The sequence below is a fragment of the Malaclemys terrapin genome, chromosome 2 (assembly GCF_027887155.1).
Source record: "Malaclemys terrapin pileata isolate rMalTer1 chromosome 2, rMalTer1.hap1, whole genome shotgun sequence".
NCBI lineage: Eukaryota > Metazoa > Chordata > Testudines > Emydidae > Malaclemys > Malaclemys terrapin.
In genome coordinates, this window is record NC_071506.1 from 84,100,847 (window position 1) to 84,116,154 (window position 15,308).

Genomic DNA, 15,308 nt, shown 5'->3' on the forward strand with positions numbered 1-15,308 from the left:
TGATACGGTACACTTTTGTGAGCTCACTGACATGTTTCATGATGAAATTACAAGTTGACAAAATGTTATTAGGTCTCAGACATCTTCCCCAACCCTCAACCCCAGCTACTGTTGGATAGACAGAGTGTCCCCCTTAAAAGGTATGGTTTTAACCAGGCCGCCCCTGAAAACAATCATCTTCATGAAATGATTGTTTGCTAGACTCCTGAACTTGGCGGGTGGGGGAGAGGATGTATTTTTTAAGGAGATACAACTCCATTTTAGATGGATGAACTGTGGTGGGTGATCTGGGAAGGATAACAGAAACATTGATGGATTCCATAAGAAGGTTGGATAAAATTAATAACCAGATACCAATCCCAAACTCAGTCCAAGCCATTCTTTGACATTTGAAAAATTTTGAATATATTTTTCATTCAAAAAGTGAATATAAATGGAAATTTTTTATTTCCTTTCTCATTTTGAACCCCCCCTCCACACTCCCTTCATTGCTTGTTCTGGCTGGGCTTGGAAGAAAAGCTATTCTTGTAGGATATTCACTCCACTAGGAGGCAGGAATCAATGGGGCTGGCACAAGAAAACTTATTCTCTTGAGCTTTCCAGCCCAATTTTTTCAGACTGAAGGCAGGGCCAGATAAACATTTTATGGGCCCAGTGTCAAACATATTTGTGGGCCCTCATGGCAGCAATGAGGCATGGCGCAGGGAGACGGGAGGGGTCAGTCCCCGGAGTGAAGGGCAGGTTAGGGACAATTGGGCCCAGCCCAGCACAAGGACACCATTTACAAACTGGCAGCCACCAGACTCACACTGGCCCGCCCGGCCCTGTGCTGCCAGTGCGCCCCTTCCCCTCGGGGGCGGGCTTGTGCCACATACCACACCGCCTCCCAACCCAGTGCCTCCCTACCCCCTACGCCCAGTGTCCCCTACCCAAAGACCCCTCCAATAAGCCCCTATGTCCAGTGCCCCCTGCCCAGAGAGACCCCTCCCCACAGACCCCCCACCACAACTGCACAGCGCCTTGCAAACCACCACCACCCCGCCCAGCGTCCCCCCATCCACAGACCCCCCAGTGCCCACCCACAGCCCCACCACCACAACTGCGCAGCACCCCACATAGACTCCCCCACAACCCAGTGTCACAACACACACAGACCTCCCCCATCTCCCACTGCCCAGCACCGCTCCACAAGCCCCCCTATGCCCAGCATCCCAATACATACAAACCTTCCCCACTGCCCACCCCCCCCCCACATACTCCCCATTGCCAAGTGTCCCAAAAGACACAAACCTCCTGCACCCAGCCACTGCCCAGTGCTCCTGCCCCCTCACTGCCCGGCACCCTGCCACAGGCCCCCAGAGACCCACTCCCCTGTGCCCTACGCTCTGGCCACACTCACCAGCCCTGCTGGGAGGTGACCGTGTCTGTTGGGCTGAATCAGCAGTGCAGCCGGGGCCAGTCCCAGGTCAGGGATTGTTCCAGTCCCTCAGAAGCGGCACGATCAGCCAGGCCGGAACAGGAGTGGGGCCTGTCCAGGCCAGGCTCCCTCAGGACCCACTTGCCTGGCAGAGCCCAGCCAAGCCCCCCGCACTACTCCCCCCACTGGCAGAGACTGGCCCAGCCTCTGCAATGGTCCCAGGCGGTTCGGCCCCTGGAGAGGCGGGCAGTGCCCCACAGGTGATGGATAGCAGAGACCTCTTGGAGCCGGAGCCGCACTGGGGAGCCGCTCAGACAGCAAGACCTGGGCGCTAGACTGCCCTGGGCAAGGGGCCAGACCCAGCCAGGTGGATGGGTTAGACAGGTCTCTAATGGGTCCCTTCCCAGTGTGGACCTGGCACCCCAGTGCCTTTGATGCCACTGTAAACCCGGAACTAACTGAAGGAGTTTGATTCTGGTCTCACTTCCATTAGTGTGAATCAGGAGTAAATACACTGAAGTCAACAGTACAAATCCAGAATAAATTGGAGGACATTTAGGCACAAGGAATTCAGATAAGCAAGGATGCTTATCAAGAAAGACCCTTTGAGGTCTATCTATTACTACTTTAGACAGACTCATTTTGGAAAATAAACTGAAGGGTATATATGTACTTCCTGTCAAATGTTTGTTACAAGTCTGGGCCTATGTGTCAGAGGAGCCCTGATTTTGATACTGTGGAGTCTGTTTTTAGGCAAACCTTATCTAAAACTTTAAATGCCGAAGTGCAGTGCTAGATATAGGGAGCTGAAAATGTTTATGCAACTGTATCCTCATTTGTGGGACATGACTTGTTTGTGTAGCTGTATGTTTATTAGCATATTTGTGAGGAAAATAAACATTTTGTAACCTTTCCAAGAAGTCTGTGTGACAGGTTTTCATAGAAGAGGCATTGTTTCTTTCTCGATCAACATCAGTTTGTCCAATTACTCCTGGCATTTTCCCAGTCCTGTTGTGTGCTACTTCACAGGACCGGGGGATGGGTTAGGGCTAGACAGAAAGGAGCCTAACACTTGAAGGAAAACAGTACATCTCTGCTAAGTAAACATTTTTTAAACTCTATCTAAAATCAAAAGTTTTAAAACTGCTGGATCCCAGGGTATTATAGCATTTTATATTATTTATTATAATGATCTTATTTACAATAAGTTTCCAACCCTTATTCTTTCTAGCTCCAAAATAACAACATGAAAAGATTATTCAGCACTCTAAATTAAAGCTTTGGAAAAGACCATATTACACTGTTTTTCCTTGCAGGTATTGCAGTGTAATTTGGGAGGTTTTGGAGCTATCCTATGTCAATGTTACCGAGCCTGACTTCTATATAATTTTTTTCCTGTTCTATCATAGCATTGGTGTTATCTTTAAAAACTACTATTTACACAATCCATTAAATATAGCTCAATAATAAACATTATTAATAGCAATAATAGTAAATCTTCAATGTACGTCTAGTGGTCAACATTTAAAAGCCTTTAATTGCCAATATTTACACATAGGGCCCTGTCAAATTCACAGCCATGAAATACATGTCACAGACCATGAAATCTGGTCTCCCCGTGAAATCTGGACTTTTGTGTACTTTTACCCTACCGTTCAGCGCTGGACAGCTGGAGAGCAGCAGCTGCTGGCCAGGAGCCGAGCTCTGAAGGCAGCACGACCACCAGCAGCAGTGCAAAAATAAGGATGGCAATACTGCTGCCACCATACCATGCCACCCTTACCTCTGTGCTGCTGCTGGTGGGGGCGCAGCCTTCAGAGCTAGGCGCCCAGCCAGCAGCCACCACTCTCTGACACCGAGCTCTGAAGGCAGCGCAGAAGAAAGGGTGGCAATACCACTACCCCCCTACAATAGCTTTCCACCCCCCTTTTTGGTCAGGACCCCCAGTTTGAGAAACAACGGAGTCTTAAGGGCTGTATATTTTGCTGTTTTAAAAATACATATTCCTGGTTGTTACAACACTGTGAAATTTAAGATTTAAATATCTGAAACCATGAAATTCAAGATTTTTAAAATGCTATGACTATGAAATTTTCAAAAATGGACCTTGAATTTGGTAGGGCCCTACACATAGTGGTATCTGAGTACCACACTTCCTCTCCAATAGTTAGATTAGGAAATAACTGTGGTAAAACTCCCATTGATTTCAATGGGGCCAGGATTTCACCCCTACTGCCTGCTAGCAAATGCTGACTTGTTAATGGTGACCACTGTACAGTAGTACAGAAGGCTCACAAAACACTTCAGAAACTTTACTAATGCACTTACAATAGGGACCTGATCCTGCGCAGTGCTCTGCACCTCACAAGTTGGGGGCCTATAGATGGGAATTTCTATAAGGGCAACCACTTCAGAGTAAATATGGCAGCTGATGAACTGTATGTAGCATCATTACACAACAGTTTAGGACAGGAAGTGAACTTTGTATTATCCAATTGAAACTGTACGGGGAATTTAAATAAGCAAGACTGTAATTCACCTAATTTGAATTTGCCAGGATACCAAAGCTACATCCATACTCTTGCAAAAAGTGCTATGTGGCCTTTAATGGTAACAATTGGCTAAGACCTCAATTCTCTGTCTCATGCAAGAGATGAAATACTAACAAAAATGATAATTTATGTATATACCAACACAGCTTTTGATATGTCTGTTTTCCCATCTTTCTATTTTGTTGTGAGGTCACAAACAAACATTTTGATGGGTTCTTTCTACAATTTGTGAGCATGACTGCTTTAGTCATGATCTCCAAGCAGGCTGTAATCTGCATATCACCGGGTTCTGCTATATTTGGCAAAGTGGCGCCATTCTGGGCACGTTCACAGAGCCAAGAATTTCAAGAGCCTTTAGGATTAGCATTACACACTTCAGCTGCCTTCAGCAGCTGAGACAGATATAGAATCAGTGCATGGACCAGTGAAATTTGATAATCAAGGCTCTTTTTAAAGGGACATTCCCTCTAAGGAAAATGTAGGAAGTTTATCAATGTACAAGAGTATAAACCAAGATAGACAGAAAACTAATCTTTTAGTGGGTTCTGAATTTTAAATAACTTCTACTCTTTACTTGCCTCATAAACTTCCTAATGTACTTTAACTTATTACACACTGTGTTAAAGAGAGTCAAATAGTTATTGCACAGCATCTTGGTCAAACCAATGGGCTGTAGTTAGCAACAAATGGGCAAAATAATGCATTCATAATCTGTTACATGGGTTTCTCCTCTTTATCATTAGTGCTCATCACTGTCCACAAGCTACTATAGTCAAAGGGTTGTATAACTGCACCAATACAGTGAATTTCTTCATCTGAATAATGGTGCTATCAGTAGGCTCCAAAGACCCTCAAACACATGGCGGTGCCACCCAGGTATGAGGTATCTTATCAAGTTTTCCACATGACAATAATGGGAAATTATAATGCTAAACAACTGACATTTCTTCAACGTCACAGCATTTTGTTCATCTTGATTAACAAGCTCCTTAAAAGCATCTCACAGTTTTCAATAGTTACACTGTTTTCATTTGAAAAAAAGGTGAAATTAATGGGATTGATTTCTCTTCACTTTGTTTAGTTATCCTGCTTTCTTCATAGGGTAACATCACCAGATCTTACCTCGAACAAAGACATAACCACTGTACTGTTCATAGTAGTCCCCCATGACCACACGAAGAGTGTAAAGACCTTCATCCTCCTTGTTAGCATGAGCAAGGGTTAACGTAGCCCGCTCCCCACTCCAATGCATCTGGACCCACTTGGATGGTGTAATAAGAACACCTAGAAATTAGAGAGTTCTGTAATGAGAGATGTCTGAATTGAATCTATTCCTAAATACAATGAAGCCTGTACAAGAGATTATCCATATTAGACAACTTCCTGTCCTAAAAGAGAATCACAAAAGTATCCCTAATTCTTCTCTCAGACCTATTTTACACTGACTTCAGTGATCTAACTCCGTTAAGCAACTGATTTTTCTCAGTCTCTGGAGTGATCAGTTAAGAGAGGTTTCAACATATCAATGAATAACAAAAGTCACAAGCACTGAATGGCTATATAAATACTAAAGCTGGTTGAAATGTTTCAGATTTAAAAATATTGAAAAGAAATGGGAAAAATTCAGATAGTTTCCCAAATTTTTCCTCTCATTTTTGACCAACTGTAGAGCTAATTGAAATTTTTTGCATTTCAAAATTTTGCCATTTTTTTAATTTAAAAAAAAAGGGAAAATTTTGAAAAAAAGTCATTAACATTTCCCTCTTGTTTTTATACCATATCTTACAGCTACAATATACCCTTATATTTCCTCTTTTCATTCTTCATTTGGATATGAAAGGGAATGAAGCTCTGTGTCAGACAAGTTTAAAATTCATCTTGTAATATGTGCTTACCATTCCTGTACCACTGGATCTCTGGGTGGAAGCGCTTAATGTCGGGATGAATGATAACTGTACAACCCAGACTCATTGTCTCTCCTTCTCTCCCAAAGGTTACCTCAAACTTGTCAACAAAGTGGATTTCAAATTTGGAAGCATAGCCATGGGGGGTAACACCAACTGTTAAAGAAAATTGTCTGATTATTTAATTTTTTATCTTTTTGTAGTGATAAATGACGAAAACCAGCAAAAACTACTGTATATAAATGGAACCTTCTATATTTTTATAGCAGATCCCTCACATTATTACTACATTTCACAATAATAAATAATAAAAACACCCAAAACCCCCCTTCTCTCAAATCTTCCAAATCTTCGGGGGGAGGGATAGCTCAGTGGTTTGAGCATTGGCCTGCTAAACCTAGGCTTGTGAGTTCAATCCTTGCAGGGCAAAAATCTGTTTGGGGATTGGTCCTGCTTTGAGCAGGGAGTTGGACTAGATGACCTCCTGAGGTCCCTTCCAACCCTGATATTCTATGATTCTATGAAATACAGAGCTCCCAGCACCTTGCAGAAGCAGATCCAATATACTTTATTTAAATGAGCAGCATTGCTACAACTCCTCAAATTTCAATGTACTTATGTAAAACTTGAAAGTAATTATAAATATAAGGCCAGATCCTCAGCTGGTGTAAATCAGCATATCCCCATTGGTTTTGGTAGAGCTACTTCGATACCAGCTGAGGATCTGCCCCACTGATTACTTATACCTAGAAGACTTAACTTCAGGTTCTGTTGATTTGATCTCTATTACTCATCCTCATGAAATCATAGAAGTTAGAGATGAACAAGAGCTATCAAGTCATCCAGTCCCTCCCATGAAGCCAATGCAAGACTGTCCTCTAATGTTTTATCCAGTCTAGTCTTACAGGTTTCAAGGGATGAGGCTTCCACCTCTTTCTTTGATCATTTATATTCCAGATCTAAGTGCAATGCCAAAGGTATAAACACAAAGCATGTATCAGTGTCTATCTCACTATTCTAACAGATAAGTACAGTAGACAGTTGTAAAATAAACAAAAATTGCTGTGGACACCAAGGGTACGTCTATACTTACCTCCGGGTTCGGCGGTAAGCAATCGATCTGGGATCGATTTATCGCATCTTGTCCAGACGCGATAAATCGATCCCGGAAGTGCTCGCCGTCGACACCGGTACTCCTGCTCTGCGAGAGCAGTACATGGAGTCGACGGGGGAGCCTGCCTGCCACGTGTGGACCTGTGGTAAGTACCTTGTAGTTCGAACTAAGATACTTCGACTTCATCTACGTTATTCACGTAGCTGAAGTTGCGTATCTTAGTTTGAACTGGGGGGTTAGTGTGGACCAGCCCCAAGAGATAACATCAGTTTATATCATACAAGGTCTGACTTTCAGAGGTGCCGAGCATCTGCTGCTCTCACTAACTTCAACTGAAGTTGCAGCTGTTCAGAGCTTCTGAAAATCAGACCCATTTTGTTTCTAAACAATGTCACCAAATAATCTGCTTGGTTGTTTTGTCACAATGGCACAATTTTTAAAGGATTAGGTCAGGCAAACACATTTTTTGAACTTACAGCTGAGAGGCATGGTAACAGTTCCAGCATGAAAATAACTTGCATCAAACTCTCCCTTATATCCTATAAAAAAGAGAACAACTCTAGTCAACAATTGCCTAGAAGTAATCAGCACTTTGAGCCATGTAAACAGAATTTTTAATGTGCCCCCTCAAAGAAAAATCAAAGGAAATATATCCTGCAAACCTACTCTTTACCACAAGGGAAGCATAAGCTGAAAGTTCTCCTTTAACATTCATAGCAGAAGCTCGATACTGAGCGGTGTCTTCAAAATCACATCTGAAATGATGCAAATGATTAGGCAGGGCATCTAGTACTCTTTGACATTTCTAGGATCTATGCCTGATATCAAAACTTCATTTTCTAAACATTATTTTCACAATGTAATGTAGCAAATAGTTACTCAGTGTTGATTTAAATGCTTTTCTCTCTCATTCAATTAACGAGGGGCCTAAACCTTACTCAGGTAAAAGTCCCATTGAAGTCAATATAAATTACACCTGATTAAACTTAGACTGTCATTGATTTAAATGGATTTTGAAGCAGGCCATGAGTGAGGAGTGCAGGACAGGGCCTTATGAGATTTTTGAAAACACAAGCCTCCTTTACTCATTAACTAGAAGAAATGAATTGGTCTTAAAAGTAGAATTTGCTTGAAACTTTACCCATCCGCCAGACTGACTTGAACTTGAAAGTTCATTATGCTTGGATTCACTTGTATGACTTGCTTATCTCCCTCCTTTATTCTCTTCAGCAACCAGCATGGCTGTGCTTTCTTACCTATAACTAAGGCTACATTTTTGTGTATTTTTAGTGTATTTTTAGTAAAAGTAATGGAGAGGTCATGGGCAGTAAACAAAAATTCACGGCCCATGACCTGACCATGATTTTTACTATATACCCATGGCTAAAACTTGGGGAGGGGGCAGTTCGGGGGGCACCGCTGGTGCTGGGGAGAGTGGCCCAGAGGGTGTCATGGGTGCTGGGGGGGGTGTTGGCGGAGCTGGGGCAGGCTCCCTACCCAGCTCCTGGGAAGCAGCAACCTCCAGCTCCTAGCTCCATGTGCTGCCTCTGCTCCACCCCAAGTCTCAGCTCTGCCGCTCCCATTGGCTGGGAACTGTGGCCAATAGGAGCCATGGGGATGGTGCCTGCAGCTGGACGCAGCATGTGGAGTTAGGAGCTGAAGGAGTGAAGTTCCTGTCGCCCTTACAGGTGCCCCTCTCCCCCCAGGTAAGCACCGCCCCATGCCCCAACCCCCAGCTCTGAGCCCCCCACACCCACACCCAAACTCCTATTGCTGGGGGAGAGGGGCCCCGAGACTGCCCCAGCAGCAGCCAGTGCAACTGGCCCAGGGGCTGCTCAAGCTGCTCAGGCAGCTCCCAAGCCATCCGCATGGGCCACTGCAGAAGTCACAGAAAGTCACGGATTCTGTGACCTCTGTGACAAACACAGAGCCTTACCTATAACCTCTCATTAGATCCCCATTACTCTTTCCCTTCTTCCAACCCTTCAGTAGCACCTATTCCTTCCATGCAAACATCCAATTAGTTCCCCAATTCACCCTTCACCCAACTTTACTGATCATGTCCAAACATATTCCATCTGTTTAGTCCTTGTCTGTGCTGAATTCAAATGTCTAACTCTCTGGAGCACTTAGTCCCAGAGAGCACAAAGTAGAATTCAGTAGAGGCCTGAGGCCAGCAGAAACTCTTCCAGAGCTATTGGAGAGCAGCAGGGAGTTGAAAAGGATTCAGGGAATTAACTGAATGATGGGGACAGGGAAGGGGCTGAGTGGTTATTGAAGGGTCTGAGGCAGTGAAAGAGAGAAAAGTGGTCTTTATAGGGTTTCTTTGTTTCTTAATTCTTTAAACCTTTCCTCAGGGTCCTAATTACATTTCCTAACTAAAATTGTACCTTGCTGACATATTTTTCTTCACAGTAGAACTTCACTACAGTTAAGCACAGTTTTGTTTTGCCAGTCAAAGCATTTCAGTAAAGAATCTAGTAAATTGTACTCTGAAAAGTTTGGGGATGCAATCCTGAGGTCCTTACCTAGTATTTGGTTAGTACTCACTCAGCTACTTATTCCCCCTCCTCGCCATTTTTACTTAGTCCATACTCATGAACTCCCATTGACTTCAATGGAAACAAGAAACCTAGATTATTGTACAGAAGGGGCCTGAGTCTCCCCTTACTAGTTTTTACATCAATACAACACCATTTAACTAAACTGATTCACTCCTGATATAATAAGAGAAGAATCAGATCCAATATTCCTTACAAATGGTTTGATACTGTGAAGTGCTGAATACTTTCAGCTTTCATCAGGAGGTGCTCAGCATCTTCCCAGATGTTGTACAGATGCCAAAGAGCCAAGGGAAGGTTCACTTTTATTCGTTTGAGCAAATTCTCTGAATTTCACCTGGTACGATGTACAAGGAGTATGTGCATGTTTCTTTATTTAATTAATAACATACTAATACTTTTCTCCATTATGTGGATATGGAAGAGTAAAGACAAACAAATAAAAAACCTTGCATAGATGTTCAAACAATTGTTTAAGATTCAAATAAGCTAGCTCAAGAAATAAGAAATAAAGCTGAATTAAATATATGAACAGGTTAAAACTGTTGGGAACATAATGTTGAAGAGATAAGTATTTCTAACTGGTATTGTTAGTAAATATTAAGTTTCTCCAGGACTCAAATTCAAGCTACAGGAGAAATAATTATTTTAAAATGTCTCTTTGAAGTTCAGGATGAGGATCAATGAATAGAAGAAGTAGGAAAAAAACCAAATGTACTGATTATTATCCCTGGGATGTTGTCCATGTTATTATATCCCGCAGAGGGGTCTAATATGGGACCTATGGGAACTGTTTGGTGAACTCTGTAATGTGAGAATCTTACTATGATGTCCAAATCTCACATTTGTATGCTTTAATCAGCACTTGGGCATCTAAAGTAGGCACTTGAATGCTGAAAGCAGAACTGATCACTCAAGGAGCCTCACATTACAAAGAGGTCTCCATGTTTCAATTTTTCTTTAATACAGGCAACTGCAAAAAATTCCCAATTTGGATGAAGAATATTGCTAAAACCCTTCTTGTGTTTGTGTGGGTGGCGCCCAATACTGTTCTTTTCTGTAAGACTAACACCCAAGATTTGTATTTGAAAATAGAGCTAAATAAATCATCAAATATTGTACTAGTCACAATTGTAAGCCTGGACAAGATTATTTATCATGTTTATACTGTAAATGGGAGGAGAAGAAGGTGGCAGAGGTTATCAAAAGTAGCCCAAGTATTTGTGACTCAACTATAAATTGAACTACAATCCAGCTATAACTCACTTAGGAAGACTGCTTATCCTTGATAGATGAAAACCACAGCTTCGTACATTTTTAGGAGACACTATTCTGCTCAACTGTACCACTTTCATAGCTCTTATCCCTCAACTCCCAAGAGACATACACACATCAGGCAGTTGTAAATCAACAGTAACATTTTTACTGAAATCATTTAATTATCTGGTACTCCCTTACTTGTTAATCTCCAGTGAGTGCATCCCATATCGACTTTCAATGAAATACTTGCCAGGGTGAGTATGCACATTGATGGGCACATTGTTTTTGTACCTATGGAACAACAAAAACAAGATATAGTAATCTGAAGTGTAAATCATTTACAATAAAAGGGCAAATGCTTGGTGTTTAGGTTACAATCTATATCATATTATTAATGAGTAGCAGAGCCACATTGAGATATTTCAGACCTCTATATATCAATGACAATAATAACTCTGTGGCTCTCTACATCACCATATATTCAGTCTAAAGCCTAGATGACACTTAAAACTTACGTTACCAATCTATGTTGGTATAAACCCCCGGGTAGACTTAGTTATACCCACGAAAAAGCCCTTCTTCCAGTATAGCTTATTTTATTTGGGAAACCAGTATAACAGTATTTTTAAATCACTTTTGAAACAGATCAAGCCAAAGCTATCTCTGCTAATCAACCCTTACATTGAAAGTTGCCTTTCAAGTCTTCCTACTGTTGGGAATAACAGACATTACCCATAACAGCAAATTTATGGGGTTTTCAAAAATGCTTAAGTGAGTTAACATCACAAGTCCCATTAACTTTCAGTCTGATCTTCCTCTCAGTGCAAAGTCTAAGGAGATCGGTTTGGTGCAAGGGCATTCCACAAGGATTGGGGGTGAAGGAATCCTATCCCTCAGATTGTGCGCAACACCAGAGTTGTTTGATAGGCACTATTGCCCTGCTATTCTATATCCTGTCTTATAGGGAACAATGGTCAGAAGATCTACATAACAGTGGATCCAACTGCCACCACTTCTTCCCTGGACTAGCCAGTGGTGCTCCCCAGCTGCATTGCGTGGGGATGTGCAGGGCATCTATGCAGAACTCATCTCTGACCACATGCACTGACTCCCCCAATAGTAACACACAAAACAAGGGACTTGATCCAGCAAGCTACCAAACACCGTGACAGGGTTCTGAGCACCCACTGAACTTTGTAGGAATTGAGATCATTCAGTGCTCAGCACTGTGCAGGATCAAACCCTAAATGAATTCTATCAGATTTTAGAATCCTTGCACTCCTTTTCTTTTCATGATCATGTTAGTGAAAAATAAATGATTACATTTTTGGCAGATTTATATTCATCTGCCTCACACTTTTGAAGGACCACTTGTTATTTCTGGAAAGTCAAATAAATTCCAGAACAGCCACATCATTAGCAAATGTTGGATTGCAACCAGCCCACTATCATTATGCACTAATAACTTTTACTTTCTACTGCAAGTCCCAAATATCCTTGGTTTTTCATATCTTCTTTCCAATGGAGCCAATAAAACTGCATCAGTTAATGAACCTGCATCACACTGTAAGGATTTCTAGAATGAAAGCCCCTGAAGCTTTTTAATTTGTCACCCACGGCATTCAAAATTCTTCATTGTTCACATAATGAACAACGGCTTGGAATATGTGAATGACATTTGGTTAACAAATGCTGAATGAATGTTATCAGATACTGTTCAGTGCTCTTCTTATGTCTGAGCAAAACCACCTGCTGTAAGGGCTCTGAATTCATTCTTTCCATTAGTGACCAAGCACAAAGTACACATTTTTTGAAGTAAAATAATGTACTAAATTCCACTACCCAAATTTATTGCGGTTTAAATTTAATTCAAGAGCCAGTTTGTCCTTGCATTCATGTTGGATACTCTCATTGACTTCAATGAGAGGCTAGGGCATATATCTGAAAGCTTCATTTAGCCCTAAATGAATATGTCAATCTTTTGGAATAATTTAAAGATAGATCTGAGCTGAAGTTAAAAAGGGTTCAAATCTGGTGTTTTGGTTTGGATCCATCTTATAGGGCTGGGCTCCAGCTACGAATTTTGATCCAAAACTGGATGTTTTCTTAAGTTCAAAATGAGTCAGATCTGAAATACCAGTTTTAGATTATCTCTTGAATAAATGCAACTAAAATATTAAATGTGTACACAACTGAAACAATTTGTCCGCAGAGCACTTGATCTGAATTCAGTGGAAAGACTCCCATTAACTTCAGTGGGGTTTGGATCAGGGCCATAGGTAAATTTTTGGTAGTGAGCTATTTGTCTAAAAGCACAATGCTAAGGAAATATAGATAGTAAATAAAATGACAAGTACAGCAGAGTTCCTGTAGGATGCTAAATAATTCAGGCAGCAAACCCAAACATTTGTTTAATATTTAAAATACTGATATGAGAGCAGGTTTCAGAGTGGTAGTCATGTTAGTCTTTATCAGTTTTTCTAACGCCTCCACAAATGCAGTTTCAGTTCCAGTTTATAGATCCTTTAATGTTCAGTACTGAACATAAATTAATTTTCTGTCAGCTCTTAGTTGTAAATATTTATGGCTTGATAGACACAATCTCAAAGTATTGTATAAGATAAAAGCAAGTATCAAATTCCATTTAAAGTCTGAAAAAACACCAGTATGTCCCCATCTAATTGTTTCAATAACTTGATTGTATTTCTGGATAGCCCAGGCCAGATTAAAAAAAATGAGACAGAAAGGCTCCTCAGCTCAGCACTAATTAAGCATAAATTAAATTCCAGCCAGGAAAGACACTAATCCAAGAGACTTAGACTTTCATCTATGCCCCACACATTTGTAAGAGAATATTTTGGGACCTCGTAGGGTAGGTCTACACTATGGGGTTAAGTTGACCTAAGTTACGCAACTCCAGATACGTGAATAATGTAGCTGTAGTCGACGTACCTTAGGTCGATTTATTGCGGTGTCTACACCACAGTAGGTCCACGGGAGAAACTCTTCTGTCAACTTACCTTATGCTTCTCGTTCCGGTGGAGTACTAGAGTTAACGGGAGAGCAATCGACAGTTGATTTAGTGGGTCTTCACTAGACCCGCTAAATCGACTCCCAGTGGATCGATCGCTGTAGCATCGATCCACGGTAAGTGGAGACAAGCCCTTAGACTAAGGCCTTGATCCAAAGCCCACTGAAGTGAAAGGAAAGATTCCCACTGGGTTTAATGGACTTTGCATCAGGCCCTAAATCTATCTATGGCATATAACTTAAATAATTATGATGTGACCTCCAGGAACAAGCTTGTGTCCTCACATGGAGAAAAACTAACTGAATCAGCAGCTAAGCATCTGCTCTTAACCACAGTAGCCATTAATGCTCCAGAGACAATAAAGACACTCTGATGCCTCAAAGAAAAACATTCCATTCGAGATGGCCTTGATAATATATTTTATTTTATTTCCATTTTTTTCTTCTTTTTTTTTTTTTGGTTAGTTGGGACATTTTAATAAAAAACAGCAGTTTTGCACCTTAAAGATGACCTGCAAAGGATTTGTTTTTTAAATTGAGCTTGTTTGTAACCTTTATGCTTCTTTCTCTGTAAAGGTGGCCTGAAAAGTGTTTTTTAAAAAGGGAAGGCGGGCTGGGAGGATGGCCTCTGCTTGTTTTTTATCTTAGAAATATCAAAAATGTCAAATCCGGTCTTCCTTGTTTTGTTGGAGGACTTCTGGGGAGTCTCAGAGTATGTTCATTATGAGCTCTCTCAGCTTAATTTAAAGTGTGCTAAGTATTGAAATCAGTGGGACCACTCATGGAGTAAGGAGCTACTCATTGCGAATAAGGGTGTATGGCATTCTTTCCTGCTTCTCATGAATGCCTTTGCTTTTTACATCACTGCTCTGCACTGATCACATATCTACATTGCGCTTTCCTCAGTGTCGCCCACATAGCTTTCCTGAGAATTTACCAATTCAGAACGCATATTTGCAATCAAGAACAGTATTGCTGATGAAGATACAAGCCTACCATGTAAGACGGGGTTCTGGCCAGCCAGTCACAGTACAATGTAATTTGACATTCTGTTTCTCCCAGACAGTATGGGAACGAGGCTTGATAACAAACTCAGGAGCATGTAAAAGTTTATCTTCATTCAGCTTTCTGTGAAATTCCTCAGTCTCTTCTAACTAGAACAGAAATATTTCATCATAAAACTCACCATTTACGTATACTACTGCTCCACACCCCAAGAAAGTTTTAGAGCTTTTTCTAGGGCAATATGCAGAATGCTATTTTTATTTTAAAATCCAGATTATTTTAAAATAAAAATCCTTCTTACTTAGACAGACAGACAATATTCTTCAGCTTCAAGATGGTCTTCTAAAATTACTAGCGATGCCACCTCCAAGGCACACAAAAATCAGCCATCTGTGCGTGGGACCAGGTGCCAAGGAAGGCAGGTCTGGTCTGTGGACAGGGCCAGGTCGCAGGGCTGGGGGATGC

At 41.5% G+C, this 15,308-nt stretch overlaps 1 protein-coding gene across 8 annotated transcripts in view; it reads right to left on the reverse strand.

Annotated features, from left to right (window-relative positions):
• The window catches only part of MYOM1 (myomesin 1), a 107,383-nt gene that overhangs the window by 68,328 nt on the left and 23,747 nt on the right, over positions 1 to 15,308 (reverse strand). For all 8 annotated transcript variants that reach the window (XM_054017452.1, XM_054017451.1, XM_054017448.1 and 5 more), the window contains 6 exons: positions 14,835 to 14,992; positions 11,007 to 11,099; positions 7,654 to 7,742; positions 7,464 to 7,526; positions 5,865 to 6,029; positions 5,092 to 5,253 (listed from right to left, as the gene is read on the reverse strand). In XM_054017452.1, coding sequence (XP_053873427.1) covers positions 5,092 to 5,253; positions 5,865 to 6,029; positions 7,464 to 7,526; positions 7,654 to 7,742; positions 11,007 to 11,099; positions 14,835 to 14,992 — 730 coding nt within the window. The remainder of the gene's footprint in view (positions 1 to 5,091; positions 5,254 to 5,864; positions 6,030 to 7,463; positions 7,527 to 7,653; positions 7,743 to 11,006; positions 11,100 to 14,834; positions 14,993 to 15,308) is intronic.